The sequence below is a fragment of the Dermacentor albipictus genome, chromosome 10 (genome assembly GCF_038994185.2).
Source record: "Dermacentor albipictus isolate Rhodes 1998 colony chromosome 10, USDA_Dalb.pri_finalv2, whole genome shotgun sequence".
Taxonomy (NCBI): Eukaryota; Metazoa; Arthropoda; class Arachnida; order Ixodida; family Ixodidae; genus Dermacentor; species Dermacentor albipictus.
This window is the reverse complement of record NC_091830.1, coordinates 84,368,202-84,394,607: the sequence shown is the minus strand read 5'-3', so window position 1 is coordinate 84,394,607 and position 26,406 is coordinate 84,368,202. Positions and strand designations below refer to the sequence as shown.

The window sequence follows — 26,406 nt, the reverse complement described above, 5'->3', positions numbered from 1 at the left end:
TCAAATTTGGTGCTGCAGAATCGACGTCACCAGCGGTCCAATATGGCTCCTGTCAACATGCAAGCGTTGGCCGAGATCGAAGAAATTCACGCTCAAAACAAACTTATAGTCATGTATTTACCCGCACAAAGACGACGAAGGTGACGCAGAAGTGTTTGGGAGCGGCAAGCATTTCTCGACAGGGCCGTGGACGGCGATTTTCACAACCTTTTAGCCAAGCTCCGAGTTGGTGACGCTGTAATGTTTCATAACTTAATGCGCATATGTCGTCCCAGCAGTTCCGCTTCCTTGAAAACCTACTGAGACCACCCATCGAAGTTCGGAGCACGCATCTGCGGCCAACGATTTCCTCGGCAGATAAACCAGATCAAATGAAAACAATCTCGCAAGGCGCACTGCACAAATTTCCACGAACACAGCCAACCTAATCGTGCGCACGGAATGGCGGAATGACACTTCCCGCGCCCGGAGCTGTCTGCAGACGGGAGAACGGAAGTGTCGTCACCGGTTCTTGAAAACTGAAAGCTTATAGATCCTTCGCTGTGTCCCAATGGTCGTGATATCACAGTCGTAAATGTTGCCGACCATTTAACACTCTCACCCACGATTTTTGCGTGAATTGCGCTCGTTGGTACCTTTACGTTCGCAGTCTGAACTAGACGCATGCGCTTGTTCCGCTTCCGCTTACGCATGTTACGAAAAAGCGGCGCTTTACGAACGTAGTCTGAACGTAGCATAAGAATGCTTCGTGTATCTCGTGTTCAAGTCGGACGTGGTGGTCTGTTGTTGAACACCCTCCTTTATAGCCGCACTGATGAAAATCAATGGAATTCCGTATATGAACCCTGAAAGTTAATTTGGCATTTACGACACTTCTATACGATTTCGCCAAACAGCTTGTCAGGGCAATGGGTCCAAAGCTGCTTGGGGATGTGGGGGATTTGCCTGTTTTTAAAAAAAGGCACAACTATTTCGTTTTTCCACCCTTTTGGCATGATTCCCAATTCAAATACTGTGTTGAAAAATTTAAGGAGAGCGTCTACGGATGCTGGGGACAGGTGCGCAAGCATGGAATAATGGATCCGGTAAGAACCTACTGCAGTTTTCTTGCCAGCACAGAGAACCCTGTTAAGCTCTTGTAACGTAAATAGAGCGTTGTATTCGTCCCTTGACATAGACACAGTTGGCAGCTTCGCTTTTTCTGGCGACAGTTTGTATTTTAAGAACCTGTTTGTATATTTAGCCGAGCTAGAGACGTTATAGAAATGTTCCCCAAGTATATTCGCTTGTTCTTGGAGTGTTGTCTGAATGCCTGATGGTGTGAGTATGGGTATCGTGTATGGTGAGCAGTCCCCCATGAACTTCCTGACCTGGTCCCACATCCTTTTGGATGTGACGGTGCTATTAATTGTACATACACATTTCTGCCAAGACAATTTTTCCGCCTGTCTCCGAATAAATCGAGCTTTCGCTTTGACTTGTTTGAAATCGAGAAAATTGTTTTGTGTTGGGTATCTGCGTAAAATTCCCCAGGTCTTGTTTTCCTGCTTTTTTGCTACGATGCATTCACGTGTCCACCAAGGATTCAGGTTTGTCCGAACCACGCCAGAAGATTGCGGAATGGCCTTTTCAGCTGCAGAAATTATGCAATTGGTAAGCTTTTCATTAATTTCCTCAATGCTTAGGTATGGTAAAACATGTTCCTCCAGCCTGGCACTCTCCGTAAAAACAGCCCAGTCACCCATTTGTAACTTCCAGTGGCGTGGTTTGTGAGATAGAATGGATAGCGTTGATGTGAGGTGGATTAAAGCAGGTAAATTATCACTGCCATATGGATTCTCCAGAACGTCCCATTTAATATCGATAAAGATATCCGGAGAGCAAAATGCTGAATCAATGCAGCAAAAAGTACGTGAACTCGGTGAAAAATGAGTTGGCACACTTGAATTTAAAAGACAGATGTTGTTTGTCAAAATAAAATCTTCAATAAGTTGTCCTCTTTGGTCATTCTTATCGCTGCCCCAAAGGGTGCAATGAGCCTTAAAATCTCCAACTAAAACAAAGGCTCCGGCAGCTGGCCAATTAAATTTTCCATGTCTCCAGTTGTGAAATGGGTATATGGAGGGATGTACAACGAACAGATGGTGACAGTCTTAAAAGTTAAAATGGTGACAGCTACTGCCTCAAACGCTGTATATGGTGAAACGTTCCATGTAGGGATGCCGCCTTGAACGACAATAGCGACACCTCCTGATAGACGACTGGAGTGCTCGCGGTCCTTTCTTATGACTGTAAAGCCTTTAAGAAAATGTGTAAGCTTGGGTCCTAGGTTCGTTTCTTGAAAGCAGAATACCACTGGTGATAACTTATTTATACTGTCTTTGATGTCACCTAGATTGTGAATTATGCCTCAGCAATTTCAATGAATGATGGAAGCCATGTTACTTGGACTGGAAAAAATAATTACTTATGTATGTGAGGTTACGAGTTGTGGGTGACATGTATTTAAAAGCTGATTACTCTTATAAAAGGCGGTAACCGTTCAGGTTACCTTTCGTTTTCTCAATGAAGGTATAATATGCTTATCCTTCTGTAAGCCTTCCAAGGAGCGCGGGTCTTTTGGCATCAATGACGCCGGGGTTTTCGGATCGACCTCCATCGCCTTTTCCGAGGCACTGGACGACCCAGAGCCAGGCGCCGAGACGAGCGTCTCGGGCCGTGGGGTACGGTTCAACTTCGGGCCCTGCGGCATTGTGGTCTGCTGGCTCGTCTTCGTTGCTGATGGATCAGCACTGGCAGCAGCCACCAAGGGGGCGGTTGGGGTTTCTGCAGGAGTACCGGACGTGGACCCTGTATATTCCTGAGGCCGGTGTGACGCTGCCCCATGCCGCGTCACACTGGCATAGGTTGCTTGAGGTAAGTGCCCTAGCCTTTTCCTCGCTTCGTACAATGAAATCTTTTCATTTACTGTGATTGCAATTATTTCTTTTTTTGCTTTCCAGCAAGGGCAGCTCCACCAGTAAGCAGGATGATCGCCCTTGCAATTGACGCATTGTGCGGGAGCATTGCAGTTGTCGGATGGATGGTCGTTGGCACTACACTTCGCGCATGTTTCCTTTCCTCTGCATAATTGAGATGCATGCCCGAATCTCTGGCACTTGAAACATCGCCTTTGGTTGGGTATGTACGGTCTGACATTGATTTTTATATATCCGGCGTCGAGTGAACTAGGGACAGTGCTACTACCAAATGTCAAAATCGCATGTTTCGTTGGTATCTGTTGGTCATTTGGTCGTAGTGTGATTCTCTAAACCATAATTACGTTTTGCTCCTGAAATCCTTCGAGGAGCTCTTCGTCGCTGAGGTTCAGGAAGTCTTTTTCAGATATAACTCCCCTGCTTGTGCTGAGTGAGCAGTGTGGAGAGATTGTTACTTTCGTGTCACCGATATTGTTGAGTTCGACGAGCTTTTATAGTTGACCTTCCTTGGTCAGTTTAAGAAGGAGCTCTCCGCTAGCCATCTTTGAGGCCTTGTAACCCGATCCAATTGTATTGGTAGGCATTTCGAGACTATGAATGGTGACAGTTTTCTAACGGTGTTGTTGCCTTCACTATAAAGAACATGGTATATCGAAAATGGGTCTTCGCTTGGTTTTAAAAAGAACTGTTGTTTCGGTGCTACCTCTTTTCAGAGGCCGATCTGAAAGTTGCGGGAACGCTTCGGCCATTGGATGGTTTCAAAATTCCGCGGTGGTGGTACCCACCCACCACGGAGCCCAACAAGGGGACGCTACAGGTTCCAAGAAACCTGCTGACGCCAGCTATACAGCACCACTATAACCTAATGTATATACCCAAGGTTGAATATATGACACACGGTTAACCCTTGCCGCCCAGAAATACGGAAGTAAGAATAAGTAAGTAGAAAGACAGGAAAGATTGATAGTGAGAGAGACAGAAACAACATTGAAGAGGGGGACAGGCAAAGGCGACTGCCGATTTCCCCCATGTAGGTTAGTCCGGGGGTGCCGTCTATGTGAAGCAGAGGCCAAAGGGGTGTGTTGCCTTCGCCGGGGGGCCTTAAAGTTCCAAGCACCCAGCATCGGCTCAACCCCCAGGATCCCCCTTTCCTCAGACACGGCTAAGCCGCGCACAGCTACACGCGGGAGGGTCCAACCCTCGTGTGCCCGAGTACGTGGTGTCGCAACACACCAAACGCCTGCTGACGCAGACGCCCCTGCGGGGAACGTCCAAGAACTGTAATTGTTCATCACCGACGCGGCACTATCGCTGGAGACTACGTGGACGGCTACATGTCATCGCTCAAAATGGTCTAGTCACAGCGCGTGCCGGACGTCCCCGCCCTCTAGTCTCAACATGGCTCACGACATGGAAAGCGAACAGAATGTTGAAGATACCACAAACGGTCACCCACACCCAGGTTCTTAGACGCTGTCACGACCTTCGATACCTTGCGTGCTTACTTCGATGTACATGTCTGGACTGAAATTTAAAGACGACTGCGAATATTACTAGATAAAATTATATTATATTAAGACCGTTTCAAACGGTAGCTAGAAATCACAGCTACGACCTCTCCAAAAAGAGACTACTACAAATGTGATTCACCAGCTGCAACCATTACGAAAAATACTTTGTAATGTGCAATTTTCCTACCAACCACGGTGCGATAGCGACATTTACTCATGGAGTTTGCAGCAGTTAAACTGCCTTGTACTCCGCTTCCAATTATGCTATATGCGACATTAGCTTTTTTCTCATCTGTAGTACTCCTGCAAGCGTTGTTGGACTTTGCCGAATCATGCATTCTTTTTAGTCGTCCTCTAAGAAAATAACAAGGGGGTTCTACTGTATTTCCAAGTGCAAATACTGAGAACCGCAAGACAACTTCGTCTCAGAGGGCACACATAATGTACATCCAACCATACCATGCATGTAATAAAGCTGCGCCAAGGGTCTTACCGGTTCCAGGTTGTGCTCATCGGCGTGAGTTTTGCAGTTGTTGTACGCGGAGCAAGAAGCGGCCAAAATCTAGAAGGAATGAAGTCCCAGTTGAAAATACCCCTTAGTTTCCAAGTAATTTTCAAGAATTATCTTGAAAGATAATTCCAATGGGCTTTAAAACACAACTCAAACAAATAGGAGTAAAATAGTTTAATAAGATATCATTGCATAAAGATTTGAACAATTGGATCCTATTTTACAGCAAATATATCATAACACGATGGCGTGGATTTATGGTATTTTATGTGTGCAACTTTCCTGTACTGCAACACTACTCCTTCAAGACTTGCGTTTAGTTTTACATCTACTGTTAATAGCGTTAGTTTGCAATCAAAATCTTGCTATATGTAAAGATTGAGCAACAAAGAGAACCTAAAAAAAGTGCACATCTCTGCGAATCTGAGCATGTGATCTACCAAAGATACGGTAGGATTGAGTTTTGGCACTATTCTGAAGTATTTAGAATCTGTTTGCTTGGTGTTTCAAGTCTCGCCCCCTCATCCGGGGTAGCTTGTAGCAGAGCATGGTCTGCTTTCACGGCTGCCACCATATAATCTAGTAGATTACCTCTAACCAATAAGACGCGATGGGACACGCAATAATTGAGGATTACTGACTAAACAAAAACGGGGCATCTAACTTGCCGTATACTTGAACGGAAAATACGGATGGTGCATTTTCTTTCAAAAGGAATGATGATTTTGCCTCAAAGGGAAAACTTCAGGCTCTGGTTGTCGATTGGTTAACATTTGATACAAAGCTCGTCATTGCACGCCGGCTTTTACAGTTGCACGAAAGCGGTTTTGCGACTCCTCTTACCAGCTTCGCTGTAATGTTCCGTAATTGATAATTGTTTCTCCTCAACGAACAAGCGTGAGAATCGAAAGTGCTGTTGTACACAATAAAACAACGTAACGTGGCGGTACCAGGGGAGTCACACCTGGCACCTACCGGCGCTCCCAGAATTGCTACATCGTTAGGTGGCCTGCTAAGCCCCTCTTCTACCACACATCACCTTCCGCACTCTGGCCAAGTGCATGCTCCCTATAAAAAAAAATTCGGTGTACGCCACTGGCAGCAGTGTCAACAATGCAAGGCTAATGTACATGCGTTAAATCTTTATTAGAAATAGCCTCGAATCCACGCAGGGAAGGTAGTTGGAGAGCGAAGCTGTAGAGGACAGTTAGAACAATTACCCATTGCGTGGTACTTCAGCTAATTATTAGCCTAAGTCGTTTCGACGGCCTGCGAATTGGTTTGCGCCGCGGCTTCGTGTACCTTTTCTTTCGAGGAACCGGTACTGATTTTTTGTGGCAATTGCTACGATTCGCAGGAAGTCTCAATTTCCCCTAATTAGTTCTATCCACCTTGCAGGTTTGTACAGAACTATTACGTCATACTCTTGCTTTTGCTTCGGGTTCTTAACAGATTCAACTTCGCCCTGCCATTTGCTACCCACCTGGTTAACTCAGATAGTAGAGTGGCTGCGCCAGGAAGGCGGGTGGTCCCGAGTTCGAGTCCCGGACAAGGACTAATTTTTCCTCAAGTACGAGAATTTTCTTTCGAGAAACCTATATGGGATTCCTTTGTAGCAATTGCTACGATTGGGTGCGTGTCTCATTTTCCCCTAATTATACATTTGTGTGTCGTTTTGCGCTGTCAATAGTTATCAGAAGCTGTTCCACCGACATACAAGTAGTAGCCACATAGTTCTTACATTTAAAGCATCTGTTCTACTCACAAGTTACGACATACTATTGCTTTATTCGACCTAAAATCCCCATTTAACTTCTCGCGTGTCCACCTACTGATGGCGGTGGCTACAGCGGAGGCGCTGTAATATCGCTTAACATCAACAATTATCAGCAGTGATTAGATATGCTAGCGTCTTCAACGCTGTCTCCGCCACACCTACCCATCATGTGATAAACGTTGAAAGCGAACGAAGGGAACAGCAAGGGGTCTATAAAGTTCGTAATAACAGCAAACTTTCTGATGGGGACGATTGAAAAAAATATCTCCAGTTTGAGGGCCCCATGGAAAGGTGCTTTTGCGTTACGATGGCGATTGCTTCCTGTGTAGTAAAAGGAAAATATTGGAAATACAATCGTTGTCGTTGTCTAAATAAACATCGACGGATTGTTCGGTCACATTGCACGTCGTGGCACCAGCAGGGTGATGCGACCGCGTCTCGCACATAGTAACTCATATTGAATTGGAAAATTCTTAACAGTGGAAAAGATTTGCTGCTGTATAACTGCCATGACCTAACACTTGTGCAAAGCAGGTATACGACCTTTAAATGATACTGTGACGTAGTTTCACTGCAATGATAAGTTTTTTTCACCTCACCCTCTGTGTCCTTAAATATAGGAGTCCTACTGCATACTTTATGGTATTCTAAATGCGTCTGTAGGAGAAGCCGATAGTATTCCTCCCTGCTTTCCATGCCACACGAGCCCCGTTAACCCCGTCAGTCACTGCGACCAACCTGCGGTGACTACTCCATCGGGCCTGTTATGCTAGTTTCACTAGGTTTCACGTGTTGAGAGTTCACGTGCTGACACTTAGGGAGGGGACAAAATGTCTAGAGGGGCCAATTGAAGTCGGCGCTTAGGCCGCTCGGTCTGTTAAACACCGGGATAAAGGGCGTATCTGTCCGGAAAATAATCGTCCTCAGTCCTAACTGAACCCATTCTCCCGCCTGTGACGCGTAAGCACTACCGATTGTAAGCAGTGCTTTATATTTATAATCGCAGATATTAAAGTCACAATATGAAATGTGTTCCCAGAAGAACATCACAGCTGACTCACCTTACGTATTTTCTCAGATGGAATGGTTCTTGCGTACGCGACAAGTTCCTTCTTGCACATTCGCATTGCTTCACCAAAAAGTGCTTTTGCACGCATAAGACGAGGCCCGGGCGCTGCAGTTTAGAGTGTAAAAAGAAAATACAATGGCATTTGTTCTATCAAGAAACTCAGCAGCTAAGATATTTTGACATGGGATAGGATAGGCGTTCACAGGTGCACAATAAAAGCTTGAGGTATACGGGCAGAGCCCATTTTACCTGTTCGCACAATTGTGATGCATACTTCCGCTGACTTCTTATTATCTGTCATCACCTAACAAGTTTTTGCGGGAAGCCAAGTAGTCACCTGAATGAGCCGCTGACGCTTCCTGGTGAGAACAAACTCGAGGTACAGTCTAATTCTCTGTGTGCCTATTGCAAAATATTGCGTCATTGTAGTGACGGTGAAGAACCACGTAGTACGAAGAGTGTGAGTGACGAAGTTATCCCTTTATTCGGTGATTTTGTCCCAAGAAATACAAGTGACAGCCAGAGCAAAATGACAGCGGCCACCAAGAATGCTCGTCATGAAAAATCTGATGTACGCTTTAACTGGCATCGGTCATTACATGCATGCTCATCGCACTTTCTAGCGTAATTTGTGCTAGTTGCATGTGCTACGAAGTTTACACCATGGTTCGCGTCGCACACGCAATCTTATTATACACTCTTCTTTCTCTACAAAATCTGCGACAACATTCGAGAAAGTTCAGCTACAAAAGGCAGGTCATGCAAGGAGCGGTAACTCAGAAACAACTGCTAGCCGGTGGAAAGTGGTCACCAGAAAAAGATGAACAATGTAACTGTGCTAATGGTGAACTGGCACTATTCTCTCTTTTCTTTTTACAAATGCTTCTCTCAAAAAACGCCATCGCGTGCTCGCTGCCGGCTTCTGTGCTTCTCTTTCCTCCCAGTCTCTATATCATGAACTCTGTACCTCGCTCCCCTCACCTAGCTTAGCGCAGCCATCTAAGAGCTCTTCTGGATCACTTTCATCTACATCCATTACCGCCACTCAAGGTGTCACAGAAATCTGCCACTAAAAGCGATATAGATCTTTAGCTGACCAGAAAAAAACAAAAGGTTCAAATAGAAAATTTTGGAGCGCTTTACTGTGCACTTTCCTGTGCGTCTATTGCAAATATGGTGATTGATGTTTGGCAGAAATCATTTTCTTACATTGTTATCACCACGACAGGACCGGAGTAAGCATAAAATGAAGACCCTTCTTCGCTTTCGTTATTTGTAGTTAATGTTTTCACAATTGCGGTAAATAATTGTTCAAGTCGCATTTCGGATACTTACAAATCACTTATAGCAATGCTAGCAAGATATACAATTTGAATACTGCCTAAGAATATACCTAAACACCGTAAAGAAAAAATACGCAGGAGGAACAACGAACAATATTCACTTATGACGAGCCGCAAGAAAACGTTAGAACTTTAAATGTGAGCATAACGTTTAAAGTACAGCTAAAGCAAACGAAGCTTCATTGATTTTTGCAACTGCAAAGCATTCAGAGTACAAAGATGTGTATTCCACGAAAAAAAAGCACGTGAATAATTTGGCAGGTCTTACCATAGAGAACTACATATTCCACGCGGAAACTTCGGCCAGTGTATATTTGTACGTATTACGAGAAATAAAGAATGTTTTACCCGAAACATGAGTGGTTTAGTGGCGCCGTAGTTAATAACGCTGATATCTTAAGGGTACCGTAGATTATGCAAAAGTTCACAGGCCTCTTATGCACAAATAAGAGTGGGCTCCTTATTAGGTTTACCGGATGGAATTGTTAAACGCAATGGGGTGAAAGAGCTTGTTTGCCTAATTAGCATCATCACGCGTTGCAGTAGAAATGTGCAGTTTTAACGCGCTACCTCCATTACCTTGCCTGTGTAGATTATTTGAATACCATATCTCCAAATACCAAATAGCGCACAGGTGGTAAGTAGAACCAGCAAAACGTTGATCGCACTACGTTGCAATTTTATGCTAATATTAGAGGTATAAAACGTGTTCTTACGGGGAAGTTGAGTATTGCATGGGGTACCAGGGTCTACCATATACACTCCAAAAACAATGAGGACGGCCATAGACGTGAGGCCCACGGGCACATGTTCCATATTTCGCCAAAGAATGTTCTGGCGCTCAAGTATAATAAAGCGAGTAGTACCTCGAGAGAAACTTCAAACTATGTGAACTGTGATGCCTTTTAATCATCGACGGCTTCACCTCCTGAGTAAACCCCAGTCATTGCTCATATCTCATACCTCACCTACAGGAAATGAAAGAAGCACACAAGTCGTAAGCAAGCAGCATAAGTGAAATATTTCTCTGCTCATCTCTTCAGTTTCAAATGTATGTCTGCCTGACACACGTAAAAATGTAGTTGTATGCTCAAGAGTATCAGCCTTGGCAACAGCAAGTCTCAAATAAGAGAGAGAAACCTTTAATTAAAGGCAGATATTTTAGCCGGCGTACAGACATCGCTGACAAGCTGCCCTGCGTGGCGAAGGGAATTGGGGAGAGAAAGAGAAAAGAAGAGAGGTGCAAGAAAGGAAGAAGTTAAAAAAAAGTGGGCACTGAGTTTTATGGCTCATGGGCAACGCCGTGATATGGTAAAGTCCTTCAGTGTGTGCACTGTGTTAAAATGAGGTGATCGAATTGGCTGCGTTAAAGGTTGATGAGGGTGTCAGAGTAGAACTACAATTTGTGGAGTTGATCAATGTTTTCTAAGGAGCAAGCTTAAAAATGCCATTAGAACTCATAGTTTCATATATAAACGATCAATCAATGTGTTGTGTCAACTCATAAGGAGGCTTGTTTCACTAACTTTCCTTACAAATTATATCTAGCAAACATCAATAAAGACGTGCAAGCCATTTTTTTTTTAAAACATGAATTTGTCTCTCTCAACAAACACAATGCAAGAGCAGTTTTAATGCGCTACAAGAGGAATGTCTACGAGGTTTGAAAATACATTGTGACGAGTAATGACATGAGTGAAGAAGTATTTTTAAGTGCAGAAATGCATGAGTGTGGCGTACCATAAAGGGAATTATTTTATAGAAAAGTGCATGACAGAAGTATGTGACAGTTTACTGGCTTAGGAAATTTATTCATTTACCATCACTAATCAATTCATTGCAGAAAGTGCGCACCACGTTTTAAAAATTGTCCAAATACAATATGACAAGGTACTCAAAGCCTTCCTCTGATGACGTAAAACTCATATATCACTTGACCCCGGAGTCTCACTTAGTAAGTAGCGTCGTGGAACGTACTGACGAATTCGGCACCCGGCGGTTTTGCTATGCAGATGGCGGTTCAGTCGTAAATATTTCAGAATGACTTGGATACTACCCGACATTTATTCAGTGGAATAATGTTCGTATAAGCAGAAGCTAGGGCCATGTATTGGGCCCTGCTTAACTTGTGTATTCAAAAGCATTTACACTTCGCTAAATTGGATAAAGACCTGGCTGAACGTCTCAAAGCAACGTCAGTATGTGGTGTTTTCAGGTATTCTGGGGATTTTTTGTTTCTTCAGTGCGCATCCAACTGCTTTCGACAGAAATGTTCGAATCCGGCAGTTGTCTATTGCGAAAGTTTCAGTCCTCCTGCAGATACATTCGAGGCGCTATTAGATGTAAATATGAGGTTCCTCGAAATTACATTGGTGTTACCAGCCCAGGGCACATGTCGGTGGCATCGCCCTCGAGCATAATAAGCCGCTTCTGTCATACTATTGAGCGTGTCAGAAGCTGGTTAAAAGAGCAATAGCGAAAATGTGTGCGAGCAATGCACGGAAATGTATTGCCCTCATCTACTAGCCGGTGGTTTTAAACCGGACAGCAAGATTATAAGAGGCAGGGTTTCCGAGGAGTGCGATAGTGCCAGTTGTTGAAGGGCTGTTCGGGGAAGCACTGTGACGACCAACTGCTTCCTCCACGTCAGCAAGCATGCAGTCTGAGAAACAAGAAAAATTTTCAATAATCTCTTTACTGTGCAGTAAAGAACGTACCGTGTTGTCAGTGATATTGAGCGCGATAGTTCCTGCACAGAATACTGCAGTGAAGAACGGATGCGAAAAGAAGCAACGGAGTAAGCTTTTGTTTAATGCAGGATGCATGTCATGTATTGAATACTGTTATCTTCTGGGAGAAGTTCATTGGGCAAACTGGCCGATGCACGAAAGATTCTGAGTGAGTATGCTAGTAAAGTGAACAGTATATTGCCGGATAGTTTTTTTTTTCTTTTCATTACCACAAGTGACGCTCCGCCGCCCTTTTCAAGGTACTCGTGAAAATAAGAAATATCATTTCACCTGCATCATAAAAAGAGCTGACATTAACACACATTAACATGCACGGTGAAGGATATGCGAGCCACAAGTAATTGGCTTAGTCGAAAATGAAAACGAATTTTTTACGGGAGTAATCGTGATAGTGACAATTTCGTTAGTTTTGTGATGCTGTATCGATAGGAGTTCATTCTTTACGACTGCGGATGAAGACGCGTCTGTGATGTATGTGCGCGACGTATAAGTGTTGCTCCGTTCTAGCCATTTCCCGTGGCTGGAAATTAGCGCTATGTGTTTTCGTCTTGTTCTTCTCTGCCTCCGTGTAATAGTTGTGCTTCAGCGAAAAGCACTTAAAATGGCACAAGAAGTCCAAATCTTCAAGCTCAACTATTAGTAAGCTTGAATAACACGCGGATAGCCACACAAGACAAATAAAACTTGACTCGCATCCCAACCCTGCGAATTTGGGTGTCCAGCGAAGCTGGTGAAAACGACCCTGTACAGATGCGGAGAGGGATATGCAATGCTTTATTGCTTTAAAGTAATGGCAATGGGATTGCTGTATTGCTTAAAGTAATGGTAGTAATGGGAGTAATGGTAATTTTGAGAACAGGCCACCGCCCATAGAATTGTTGCAACAACACTAAATTAGCTTGCCAGGCTGGTTCTTTTATATGCGAAAGGCTAGGACATGAACTCTCGACATTACAAGTTGCCGTCGCTGCGGCAGCTTGTGCGACAGTAGTCTGCACGACGAAACGTATAAGGAGAGCATTACGTGCTTCGCATTGTGATCAGGAGCACTTTATCATCAATTATGTGGTTTGGATGTTCGCTTTGTGCTTGTTCCTTATTAAACCGTACGCTGTTCTGTATGTTGCACGCGTCATTCCAAATAATTTTTGCGCTGTTCTTTTCACTCTGCTGAATGATTGAAGCCTCTGCTTTAGGTTATAAGCGCCACTACTTCGTGTTCTGCACTGCCGCCGGGATCGGCCCACATTTTTTGCTAACGTACGCGGGTACTAGCAATGCCGACCAGCTATAGGCTAAGAGCTTCGTTGTAAAAAGCACTCATATCTTCGTGTGATACAATTTTGCCAAAATGATTCAGTGGGCACTCAACAAAAGGCCTCATGAGGCTTTTGTCGGCTGCATGTTTCAAATATCCGTGTCACATAGCCCATTTACGCTCATACGTGGAGTAAAGAGATCATGACGACAATATGGCTAAAGAGATCTCGTAGTGGAGTTAAGGAAGCAACATTCATGCAATCAGAGTTGTCTACTGCCTGTACAGTAGGATCCCCTAGTTGAGGGCTCCTGAGGCCTTTGGTGTTTCTGCGTCCTTTTGTGTAGCGCGTCGCTATTACACTCCGCTTATTTTGACTATTGGGGGTGTCTTATTTGTACCACAATAAAATGCGCCAACATTTCGCATCTTCAACGTCATTTCGCTGACACATCCGTTAAATTCTTGAAATTTGGTTTGCTTTGTCCTTGCGTTTTTCCGTCCATTCTATTACGCGGGCCACCACCATTGTAAACGCAGCCACACAATAATGATTTTCTTCTTCGTCAGAGCGCCTCGTCATCCCTAGCTTCACCACTGCAACAACGTAAAGGCAAACAAAACTGCCTCTACTCGGTTTTTAACCACTGCCAATGAAACGTCGTGCATTCGGGAGTCATGCATGCGAACCACAGAGCTGTCGCTCAAAGTTTTCCACTCCGCCCAGACTCGGAAAGCAGTGGCATCTGTGTGTATTTCAGAGGTTGGAACGAGCTATACGGTAGTGGGCAATGATTACATTTTGTGCATCTCATAGAAATTATTCTTGACAAGATGGTTCTCGCGGAATTATTTGAAGTGATGCCTAATAACTAACGTAGGGGGCACAAAAGAGGCCTACATAACAATGATAGTGAGAAACTTCAACATGTCACCTACCGACAATAGCGCTTGGGCCGAGACTAAGCTTGGTGGTGGAAAGCAACATCGAATAATTGCAAACGTCAGTGCCGACAACAACGTCACAGCGACAACTCCACTCAGTTTACACAGTAGCTCCCAATATACACAGGCGCTAAACGCCATTATTACTAGTATTGCAAAGGAATTAAAAATGACATCCCTACAAACCGACAGCTAGCCCAGCGTCATTTTTCTCGACAAACTGGTTGTATGAAATCTTATGGCCTCAAAGCCCATTATAAGGTACCGAGCGGGACCTGCAAAACGAATAATCCAGCTTGAAAACCATGAAGCCTTTAACACATTAACCACTTCCTCACTTGCGGCCATTTACTGAAAAGAAAACTACATTTATATAATGTTCTAAGGAGACATCACATGCCATTGTCCTCCCGAATGCCGTGCTGCGGTCACGTCGGGCGGATATGTTACTGGACGATCTCGTGCTGAGCGATTGGAAACAAACAGTTAAGGCTGTTTTACACCAAACAAGGAAACAAACACGATGCGTCAAGATTATCTGAATGAAATCTAATGAAATCATATAATATTCAAACACAGGAAAGAAAAAGAAACCATGGATGTGAGCCTTGGCAAAACAGCTGAGAGTAAAAGGTGGTAATATGCTTTGCATGTTACCTAAATAAAGCCTATTTATACTGGACCCGTGTCAGAGCTATCAAATCTGTCCCATGTACGACGTTCAAATTACACAAGAGACATTGCATGTTATACAAAAAGAAAGTAGCGTACGTCACAACGAAATAGATAAGAACTTATTAAAACACACTACCTTTTGTGCACTATGGCACAACTTTGTTTTCCCGCGAATGATGTATTACCTAAATGCCCACAACGAAACATATTTTTATAGGAGTCACCCTTTCCCTATAGAGGTCGCTTTATAACAGCTGCGTTCTTGGGCACAGTTCCCCGTACAATCTGAACACAAGCTGAACACAAGCTGAACACAATCGATATAGCAAAAAGTGGGGCAACCAAAACGAACAAACAATAAAATGTTGCTTTTTACTACAGGAGATGAGACAAGGAAATAAATAATTTACGCGCACATAATGAAGTTCACTTTGGGCAAGCGAGCTTAAATTGATGAGCATGGCCTTGGCCTTCTGATGTTCTATGTTTACACGCACTCCTTCCATCATTGAAACAAGTGAAGGTGTATCAACAGGGCTCTTCGTGGACACCGAATAGAACGTAGATAAAGGAGATAATGAGCCCTGGCCCCTATATGCGCCCTGTATTGTAGATAAATGAACTGCAACTCGTATGAAACAGAAATAATCTGCAGCGACTGATAATACTTCATCCAACTTTTTTTTTTGCCGGCACGGGGCAATTCTTTGGGAACTCGACTCAGTTTGCGGCATCTTTGTATGTACCTTACCTCATTCAGGCCACTTCAGTCGCTGCGTATATGCCACTAAGTATATGCCAAATTTCAACGAAGCTTTTTCCCACCAACGTGCCTCGCCGGTTATGAGCCGCTCTTGAATGAAAACTACATTGTTTAACGTTTAACAGGTGCTGGGGGCACTACAACCCGCGTTCCTCAGTAACAGCAGCGAGGCAGCTTAGGGGGCAGCGCCACGAAAGCTTTTACGCGGAAGCGTAGATTCCCAGTCTATAAAATGGACGAAATTATGTTTGTCGCTGTCAGGGAAGTGAACGACGGACGAGGAAGGTGTCTGGAGGTGGAGACGAGATTAGCCGTGGTCGCGTCCTTTCCGACTGTGTTAGGAAGGCGCGGTGCTCGCTGTGCGTGCTCGCGGGGTCTCTTCTTTATATGGGTGGCAATACTCGCATTTCATGTGGCACACCGCGTCGCACTGTCGAGATCAATGCAGTGACCACGTTCGCGCCCTTTCCTTTTGTGCTTTCTTTCTTTAGTTGTTTTCGTTGCGGTGTGCGCGCTGTGCATGTCCACGGCCCCCACACGCTTTCGCGCAACCAGGTTTCACGAAGTGAAATGTCACTGTAACTTTTTTAGAGCACTGTCCTTAGGCGCCCGTTTCTGATTTCACCGTCGGCGTAGGCGTCTTTGTAACCGGCAGAACTTAGGAGCGGAGCGCAGCGGAGGATGGAAGACTACGATAGCGAAGAAAGTACTAGGAGGAAAGGGGAGGAGGGGGGTGCATCGGAAGCATGCAGAGGAAAGCGGAGTCCCGCAAGAGACGTGCTCCACGCAGGCGACCCGTTCCGAGGGGAAGCCAGAGTAGCGCGCGCCGAAAACTGATAAATCAAAGGGAAGCTCAGTACTTTTCGGAAATCACGATGCCTTAGAACTTGCACTTACAAAGCGAGATAGAACAGGGAACGAGGAGCATGTGCTTGCTGCGTCAGACTTAGGGAAGCGATGAAACATGTAATATTAGACTGTGAAGATATCTGACCAGCGGTCGACTTAGGCACATCTGGCGTCCTTGAAGGCATTGGGTTCAGGGAGAGCAGGAGAAAAGTAAGCACTCCCGTATTGGAGATTAGTTACAGGTGATCAGAGGATAGGTGGAATAAAATTAGGCAAACGGGCAAAGAGCAGAGGCGTTCAAAAAGAAAGTTCCCAACAGGAGATCAGATAGTTTGGTGATTGGATTCGCTTTCGTTTTTTTCTCTTTTTCATAACATAGGTAGGACATTAGGCAACATAGTAAAAAGAGCTTGGTGGCAAAAGCCAACGCCTCCTTGCAAAGGGGACGCTCATGGCATCCATCCATGCATGGTTACCCTGACGCCTATGACATCTTTGCTAAAGCCGAGACCACACGTACGCTTGCGGACGCGCGCTAGCGGCAAGCGCGCCTAGCGCCTGCCGCGCCTCGCGAGTAATGGTGGTTTGCATCCACAAAGACGCGCGACAGCGCGTGCTCACTGGGCTCACTCACAAACGCCTCGGCAGGCGCCGCTTCGTACTTTGTTACTGACAGCGTTTCAAGATGCTTCGATATTTACAAACGTAATTGTTATATTTTTATAGCTGTTAGATCAGTGCAAAAAGGAAGGAAGAACCACATTTTTTCACGATATAAATCTGCTTCACTGAGAGTTGAACGCTCCGCGCCGTAGCTGTGTAGCCAGGCGCGCCGTCGCGAGGCAACCCAAGCGCGCGATAACAGGGAGGAGCTGTTCCCCGCGATCACGCCGCGTTTCGACGCGTACGAGCCATGCCGCACCGTGTGCGCATGCGTGGGCGCGTGAACGCGAGCTTGCGCGCGTCCGCAAGCGTACGTGTGGTCTGAGCTTAAGGCTTTCGGCGAGCCCGTCCACCGATACCATATATGGAAACAAAGCGCTGGCCTTTGCTTAAGGCCCACAACACTTGCGTTACATTGGCTGCGCTGCCGGGGCTAGAGAACGCGCTCTGCGCTAGTCATGCGTTCCTGCTTTCTTTCTGAACACTGAATGACACAGGCAGCGGATTCAGAAAACCTAGAGCTGCCCTCAAATTTCGAATGAGGGAGAATCGTAATCGGCCGTGCCATTTTCTTGTACTGTCAGAAAATGAAGAGTATCTCACTACAAACCGTGCAGGCTTACGTAAACACATAGTTAATACTTCGGCAAGCCAACAAATGCATGTAACAAAAACATTCATTCGTGCAGATCCTTCTTTTCGCACTTCATACATATGCCACTCTAACCCCCCTCCCCCCCCCCCCCGATTTTGTTAATCGATCGGAAAAGTGATTTTGTTAATCGCCTGGTTTAGACCAGCCTATTCAACATCCTGCTTTTCCAGAAACTACGCAGGACAATGAGAACACACATGTCGTGTGGGCATTCTTTGGAGTTTTCGAAAGGCATGCAATAACAGGGGTGAGAAAACAACATACTTTTTCAGAGTTCTTTGTAGAAAGTTCCAGAAAAACATATGGTTCTGCTGCCTATTAACCAGTATTGTGCAGTATTACATGGAGATAAACTTCAATTTCTCGGCCTTGGCCCATCGCAACCTTTGGCATACAGCCATCTCCTAACTAGGAAAGTGGATGTATGTATTTTACAAAGAAATGACATCTGGGGCTCTATAACGCAAAGCTATTCCAAACTTTTCTATTCCAAATCTGCATTCAGCCCTCCGCGTTTGGTCCAAACTTTTTTGGACCACCCCCACTTCAACGGTCTGTCACGCGACGTCATGAAAACCGCGATAGTTCCCCATCTGATATGACGTGTACACACTCATTATGCATGATCAGAAACAAAATAAAAATGCGCATTTCAGATTCGACGCCTTTTTGCCATTAGAACTCGGTTATTGGTCAAAATATTCAGGGCGGCAACCCCTTCACCTGCCTGTCACGCCACGTCACGAAACTGCAAAAATACACCGCGCCTAAGTGACGTGTACGCGTTAAAGATGGATGAATATGTCGAACAAAAGTGAATTTTCTTATGAATAGCCGCTGGCTGCCCCGTGGCGAAAGGCAAAAAAAGATGGCTACCGCCGATCTCTCAGGCACTGGCTTCGCGCACCTGCACCCGCCGTGGTTGCTCAGTGGCTATGGCGTTAGGCTGCTGAGCACGAGGTCGAGGGATCGAATCGCGGCCACGGCGGCCGCATTTCGATGGGGGCGAAATGCGAAAACACCCGTGTGCTTAGATTTTGGCGCACGTTAATGAACCCCTGGTGGTCGAAATTTCCGGAGTCCTCCATTACGGCGTGCCTCATAATCAGAAAGTGGTTTTGTCACGTCAAACCCCATAATTTCGCGCACCTGCTGCGGAGCATGGGCTTATTTGCGTACAATAAAACGTATTGCGTGGCTTTGTAACATTTTCGAGCCCTTTTGTCGCGTTTACGACCTCGCTCCGCCTATTATTTTCCGATGAGGATCAGTGTCAGCAGCCTTCTTAACCTTCCCTCGCATGCCGCCGCGATGTACGGCAAAACGGACCAATGGCAGACGTCAGCACTACCCTCTTCCTCCGGTTATCGGTTCTCAGTGCACTGGCTCAGCCCCATCTAAACTCTCTCCACTTGAGCATGATCCTCGCCTCTTGTGAGCCAATTAGATAAGACAAGCTGCTCACTGTAGGCAATGTTATTCGTTCTTTTTTTTCAAGGAAGCAAACTGACCGGCTATGAATGAGGAGAGCGTTTGATTTGTCTATTTAGACAGCCCTGAGGATAACAGCCCGATGCTTGTGTCGGCGGTTACGCAAAGTCGACGTCAGAAGATTGAAAAAAAGAAAGTATTTTGGAATAGTTTTACGTTATAGGGCCCCTCAATGCAAGTAGATTCCGCGCATGCGTTTGAACGCGCGTTCTTAAGCAAATTTGAAGCAGCCAACGAAATGAAGATGTGCGGAGAACTGCGCATTCACTATTATGGCACAGTGTGCTTCTCTAGAAACCTTAAAAGTATACCCCATATCTAATCGAACATATTTAAAAGGAATGTCTAAGAAGCTCTTTATCAAAACCTCACGAGTTATCCGTGTGCGTAAAGGTATATATCACATGTTGGACGAGAAAGCGTTGGTCAAAACGAAGCTGCAACATCTGTCCGGAGAACGGACATTGAGCAGGAAAAAATAAAGCAGCCGTCCGACAACAACATGAGCGCACTTTTGCCAGCTTGCAGAATAAAATTCATATTTCCAGTGAAGCTGTTTCATTCAAGCAGTTTGAGAGGAACCTAAGTTGCTTCGAATTAGATCACATAGCTGAAATTGCTGCACGCATGTGATGCTTCGCTTAAGACTGCGTGGAAAATTTTGTGGCGCTCGTTAAATAGAATCATGTACCCTCTGGCGCGCTTGAATACGTGATTTATTGAACAGGCCGTAATTAACGGAAACGCATTAAATTTCACCGGCACAATAAATTGCGCATCGTCCTTTTGCCGCCAAGTTGAACGTAATTTAAGGCATAATTCCTTCGGAATACTGGATAACATAGCGTAAATTCGCTATATTATGATCTGAAGCAAAATGCGCTAACACCCGTGTACATAAATTTAGAGGCATGTTAAAGATCCCCAGGTGGTCGAAATCTCCGCAGTCCTTCACTATAGCGTGCATCATAATCAGAAAGTGGTTTTGTCACGTATAACCCCATAATTTAATTTTTTGAACGAGCTGAAGCACATGGTAAAGAGCGTTTTTCGTCGAAAGCTGTATTTGATCCAAGTGCAGTTAGATTTGCTCATGTAGTGGCCATATGTATCTCTATGTTTTTGGCTAAATTTGGTCATGGCGGCATTTTTTGTTCTGCCAGGAAAACAGGGTAAACTATGCCAACACCTTGGTAATCCGTGAGTAATTATAATGATGTGCGGTATAGTTCCAACATTTTATTTAAGGCGATAATCACTTTCTTTTTACGCTCGATGAAAGGCATCCTCAGGTTGCAGTGGTAAATTGTCACATCGATTTGCTTACCAGGAGTGCTCAACAAGTAATTGTTGCGGAATAAGGAAGGAAGGAAAAAGTGGAGAAGGAAAGGCAGGGAGGTTAACCAGTTTAGATTAACCGGTTTGCTACCCTACACAAGGGAGAGGGATGGGGGTGATGAAAGATGGGGAAGGGGAAGGGAGAGAGAGAGAGCACATAGCACAGCACAAACATATCGTCCATTACAGTCCATCAATCTGGCATGGTACGTGATATCACTGTCACAGCCGCTTGTCCAATCTCGTCTCTTTCAAAAACCGAAGTAGTGCCTTCGTCGCCTTCTCATGCGATGTCTTCTGTCGGCGGAATGTGAAAATCGTGTCGAGGGACAATGGTCTAGTGTCAAGGTGCGCTAGAACGGATGCCAGGGACTGTCGCTGAACATTATATTCAGGACAGTAGCACAGAATGTGTTCCAGCGTCTCCTCGCAAAGACAGGCATTGCAGAGAGCGTTGTCGGCCATTCCAATGGGAAATGAGTATGATTTCTTGAAAGCCACCCCTAGCCATTAGTGGAATAGCTTCTGCTTAACCCTTACAGGGCCATCCCATGGTACCTGTACTTCTAACTCATTCAGTTTTGAAGCCTTAAAAATTATATTTTGTTTGATTTTAGCGTTCGCGTGTGCGCTGTCTTCGTGTGGTGAGCTTCCGTCTGCTTCATCACGTTTTCACACAAATCCGTGCTATTTCCTGCGATTCCCGTGGACTGCTGAAGGGCTTCTTTCTTCAAGAAGGAAAAAACATACTCGACAACACTTTTGTCTGCAATCTTTCTTCCATAATATGGCATTGAGGGAGATCCCAGTGCCCTTCAGTGACATAGTTCCACCGCTATAAACCTTTGCGTGTTTTGTGCGTGACTGAGCGGAAATCAAAATGTATTGTTGGAAGCGCGATGTCTCTGTCTTGTCCTTCTCGTATAAGAGCGTTCGCTCAACTCACTCAATGACTAAGGGTTCCTTTTGAACTGAATTATACACCCCGAGGTGGCTTAGTGGCTACGGTGTTGTGATACTAAGCACGAAGTCGAGGGATCTAATCCCCACCGTGGCAGCCGCATTTGATGAGAGCCAAATGCAAACCAGCTTTGACTCGTGCATTGTGGGCGTGTTAATGATCTCCTGGCGGTCAAAATTAATCCAGAGTCCCCCAGTACGGCGTGCATGATGATCAAATCGTGGTTTTGGCATCTTAAACCTCCGGAGTAAACTCAAAATTTTCAACTGAATTACTCAGTCGGTGGTAGAGAGAGCTGTCATCAATAGCCTCACCGCATTTATCATAGTATGTCAGTTTGATCGCACCAGTGAAGACAGAGCATGAACGCGTTTTATTGACAAAAGAATCATACTATGTTAAAAAGACATTGAGACATCGCTTTTAGTGTAAGGGAACCCAGCGCGTCTACATATAATCTTCGCGAACGTTCGCTAACCATGGACACAGAAACTTTAGCGCCGCATTCAATTTCCTAATTTTGTCCCCTTCTCCTGTGGAAAACGATGCAAGATTGCGAAAGTGTATGAATTTTGAGCACATCGTCCATTTGTATTCGCTCAGTGGCCTGCTTTTTGTTGGATTGGTGCCGGGATGGCCAGCACAGCTCTTGCTATGAACCGGAAATAAAAGGGTTCTGCGATAATATCGTGGCACTGCGAGATGCCCAATTGACAGGCCTTTTTTCTTTCAAAGTTCTTTCTAAAAGAGACGGTTTTTTGTCATAGCGAATGATGGTTGGGTGATGTAACAAGCTGCTCCTTTGTCTCGCAAGACTTCGCAGTTGTTGCGGTTTAAAGTAAATTGCAGCTTTAATCCAGCACTAAATTGCTTTCCTGGGTTAGATCACTAACATATGCAGTTACTCGCCTGCATCGTACCACCATATTACCACGCTGTTATAATTCGAAAAAGATCAATGGTCATTTCTCCTAAAACTTGGATAAATTCGGCTCGCCTTTATTTACCGCTGTTGCCTGCGCGACAATATTTTTTGTTTTCGTCTTACCTTTTTCGGGCATTTCTGGAAACTTTCTGAACGGCCACTGAGGTTTCTTTCCTAATGTTTCGAAAATTACATGTCTACCCTCGCTGTACGCGCCAGCTAAAGTGGTTACTTTTTGAAATGCTGCACCATCGCTTTGTCCGGAATCCATCGGCGTATTTGATCCGGCATTCATTTGTAGAAATGTTCTATTTTGATTTGATCCTTGTCACTTTCCTTGTAATTCCACACGTAAGCGCTGTTTAGCCATTCTTCCGAAAAGATTTGAGATTTCTACACTAACTGCGAGTACCAAGACACAAATTTACGCTTCGCATTTCTAAACTTCAACAGTAAGTCCTCTGTGAACAATCCTTGCACCTGAGCTGAAGTTTCACTTTATCGTAAACACGGGCATCCTCAGCAGTTACACACGCGGCCATCTCGTCTAGCTTGTGCAGTACAATGTCTAGAGGCGCTGGGACCAGGGGCCCAATAACCTAAAACTATTCTAGTCTGCCGACGTATATACTGTTTGGCTGCAAGGGTAAAATAATTATGAGGTTTTACGCGCCAAAACACGATTTGATTATGAAGCATGCCATAGTGGGGGACTCTGGCGTATCTTGGAGAACCAGGAGTTCTTTAACGTGCGCCTGAGTATGAGTACGCGGGTGTTTTGCATATCGCCCACATCAAAATGCGGGAGCCCTGGCCGACATTAACTCCCGCGATCTCATGGCAGGCAGACGCCGTGGCTGAAGAAAAGCCAGACACACGCTGGTACCTCGTGTCCACAAATTATATATTTAGCCGAGCCCACTCTATCAGGTGGAAGCCTGACTCTGACGATTCCACAGCTCGCGCACCGTCAGCGCGCTGGTCGTATCGTCGTCGTTTTTTGTGAGCAGTGCGTTGTGGCAAGTAGTAGTGCGCAGCAGGATGGTGCGAAAATCTGGAGCTGGACGAATTGGGAAGCGGGGATGGCGGAGGTGGGAATGAATGAATGAATGAAAACTTTATTGTTCCACCGAGCTGGGGTGCCCGCCTCTTAACCTACACGTAGGTAGGGGAGGAGGACGAAGCAGTCCCCGCGCGTTGAGGACGGTGAGTCTTCACGGCCTCAACGGCCAGGCGGATTGCTCGACGCTGGTCGTCTTCAGCCTCGCTCTGGAGCAAGGCCTCCCAGGCTTCTCTACTGACAATGTTTTCCTTGGCCCCTGGGGAGCCAGCACATTCCCATATTATATGGTCTAGCGTACCTTTTTGCTTACAAATTTTGCAGAGGGCGTCGTTATAGTCCCTCGTCTGTGTTAAGTAGATCCAATGTGGTGATGTGTAATTGTTTCCCTGGAGGCGTCGCCAAATGCGAGCGTCCTCCAGAGAGAGAGACCGATGCGGAGGCGGAAAGATTTTTCTTTCGGCTTTGTAGTGATCGACAATTTCCCTGTACGTGATCAGGCTATCTTTTATCCCTGGAACTGGCTGCTCTAGAGTTGCCCGGTGGTAGAGTGCTCGGGCGAGCTCATGAGCGGCTTCGTTGCCTGGGACATCTTCATGGGCTGGTACCCAAATAAAAGTTATGTCCCTCCTGGGGGGGTTCTTGAGTAGAATGTGGAGGGCTTCTTCCGAGATTCTCCCTTTGTTAAAATTTCGGATAGCCAATTTGTTATCGCATAATATTACTCCCGCTTTTGTTACCGCACAAGCGAGCGCTACTGCAACCTCCTCGGCTGTACAGGCGTCCCTCGTGCACGTGGAGCACGCTATCTTAACGCACCCGTCGCCATCAACCACCGTCGATACCGCAGCCCCGTCTCTGCCGCAAGCGGCGTCCACGTACGCTACGTTATGCGCCGGCGTGTCTTTAAGTTTATTTACTAGAGCCTTAGCCCTGTGAGCTCTCCTCTCTTTGTTGTAGATAGGATGCATATTTTTAGGTAGGGGCGCGATTCGGATGCGCTTACGCACGTCCAACGGAATGTCTTTCTTGTCAGTCGGGGCACCCCTGTCACATTGAATTCCTACCCATTCCATGATTTTTCTCCCTGTTTTAGACTGGCCTAACCTTTCCAACTGAGACACTCGTACTGCCTCAGTGAGTTCAACTAGCGTGTTGTGTACCCCCATTTTGAGGATGAGGTCTGTCGAGGTCGAGTCTGGGAGCCCTAGGGCTCTCTTAACGCTCTTCCTAATGATGACATCTATTTTATCCTTTTCTTCTCGTCTAAACACAAGATACGGTGTGGCATACGCTATACGGCTGGTAATGAAGGCGTGCATGAGTCTGAGGAGGCTGTTCTCTTTGAGGCCCCTGCCTTTGAGTGAAATTCTCCTAAAGATCCCCGTTACCTGCGCCGCGTATCCTTCTAGCTTTTTGATTGTCGTGAGGTTGCATCCATTTCTCTGGATATACATGCCCAGAATTCTTATTTCCTCCACCTTGGGAACCTCATTTCCGTTTACGAAAACAGTGATGGGTCTGCTGCTTCCCGCGTGTCTCCTTTGATGTTTTGGCTCAATGATTAACAGCTCCGATTTCTGTGGCGAGCACGCCAAGCCTCTGCTGGCCGCGTACTCTTCCACCATATTCGCCGCTATCTGTAGTTTAAGCTCGATGGCTGCGTCACTACCACTGTTAACCCAGATGTTGATATCATCCGCGTACATGCTAAATTTAATCGATTTAATCTTATTGAGTTCCGCTGGGAGACCCCTCATCGCTATGTTGAATAGGAAGGGCGAGAGCACTGACCCTTGCGGGGTTCCCTTGCTCCCAAGTGTGATGGGAGGGGATTTTACATCCAGAAATTTTATATTCGCCTCCCTCTGTGAAAGAAAGTCTTTGACGTATGCATATACCCTGTGTCCCACACCTACCTCTTCGAGGCCTACCAAGATAGCCTTATGGCTAACGTTATCAAATGCCTTGGTGAGGTCGAGACCTAGGATCGCCCTGGTGTCAATCGAGTCGTATCGGTCTAGGATATCATGTTTAAGTCTGAGCATGACGTCTTGTGTACTGAGCCCTGGCCTGAATCCAACCATTTCATGTGGCCAGAGATCATTCTCCTCCATGTACCTGGTCAGCCTCGTTTGAACAACATGCTCCATCAATTTCCCTACACACGAAGTGAGGGAGATTGGTCGCATGTTGTTCAAGCCGGGTACTTTGCCTGGCTTGGGAATAAAGACTACGTCCGCCTGTTTCCATGTTTTTGGGAGTTCTCCTTTCTCCCACACCTGGTTCATAAATTTGGTTAATGCAATGATAGACTCATCATCTAGATTCCTAAGAGCTGTGTTTGTTATCCCGTCCGGGCCGGGGGCCGATCTCTTTCTTAGGTTATTAATCTCTGCTCTAACCTCTGTCGTGGTGATGGGAGCATCGAGATCTGGATTGGGAGGTCCCTCGTAGTCCCTAAACCCTCGTTCTCTGCTTTTCCAAGATATGCCTCTTGGAGCTCGCTAATGAGCTCGTCATCTGTGCCAACAAAGCCATGCCTCGCTCTCACCTGGTTTGTACTAGCTTGCATTTTTGATTTACTAGGGTCGATTAGATGTCTGAGAAGGCTCCATGTTTTGGAGAGACTCATATTGGTTTCCATCTCATCGCACTTGCTGTACCAATTTTGCTCGTTGAGCTTAATCGCATATGTTTCCATTTCTTTGTTGAGTCTGGCTAGTTCGCGCCGGATATTCCTGTTCCATCTTTGTGCCTTGAGTCTTTTCTCCAGATTACTCTTTTTGCTCCACATGTTCAGCAGTTTGCTGTCTAGTGCTGGGGGTGCGTCGTCATCCTCTATAGTTGTAGTCGCTTCCTCTATATGCGTTTTAAGGAGGTG

The 26,406-nt window shown here is 45.6% G+C and overlaps 1 protein-coding gene across 1 annotated transcript in view; it reads right to left on the bottom strand.

The window, feature by feature from the left end:
* Window positions 1–26,406, bottom strand: part of LOC135918606 (uncharacterized) — a 210,614-nt gene that overhangs the window by 24,536 nt on the left and 159,672 nt on the right. The window contains exons 8-9 of the mRNA XM_070526587.1: window positions 7,839–7,951; window positions 4,983–5,051 (exon numbers count right to left, since the gene is read on the bottom strand). Coding sequence (XP_070382688.1) covers window positions 4,983–5,051; window positions 7,839–7,951 — 182 coding nt within the window. The remainder of the gene's footprint in view (window positions 1–4,982; window positions 5,052–7,838; window positions 7,952–26,406) is intronic.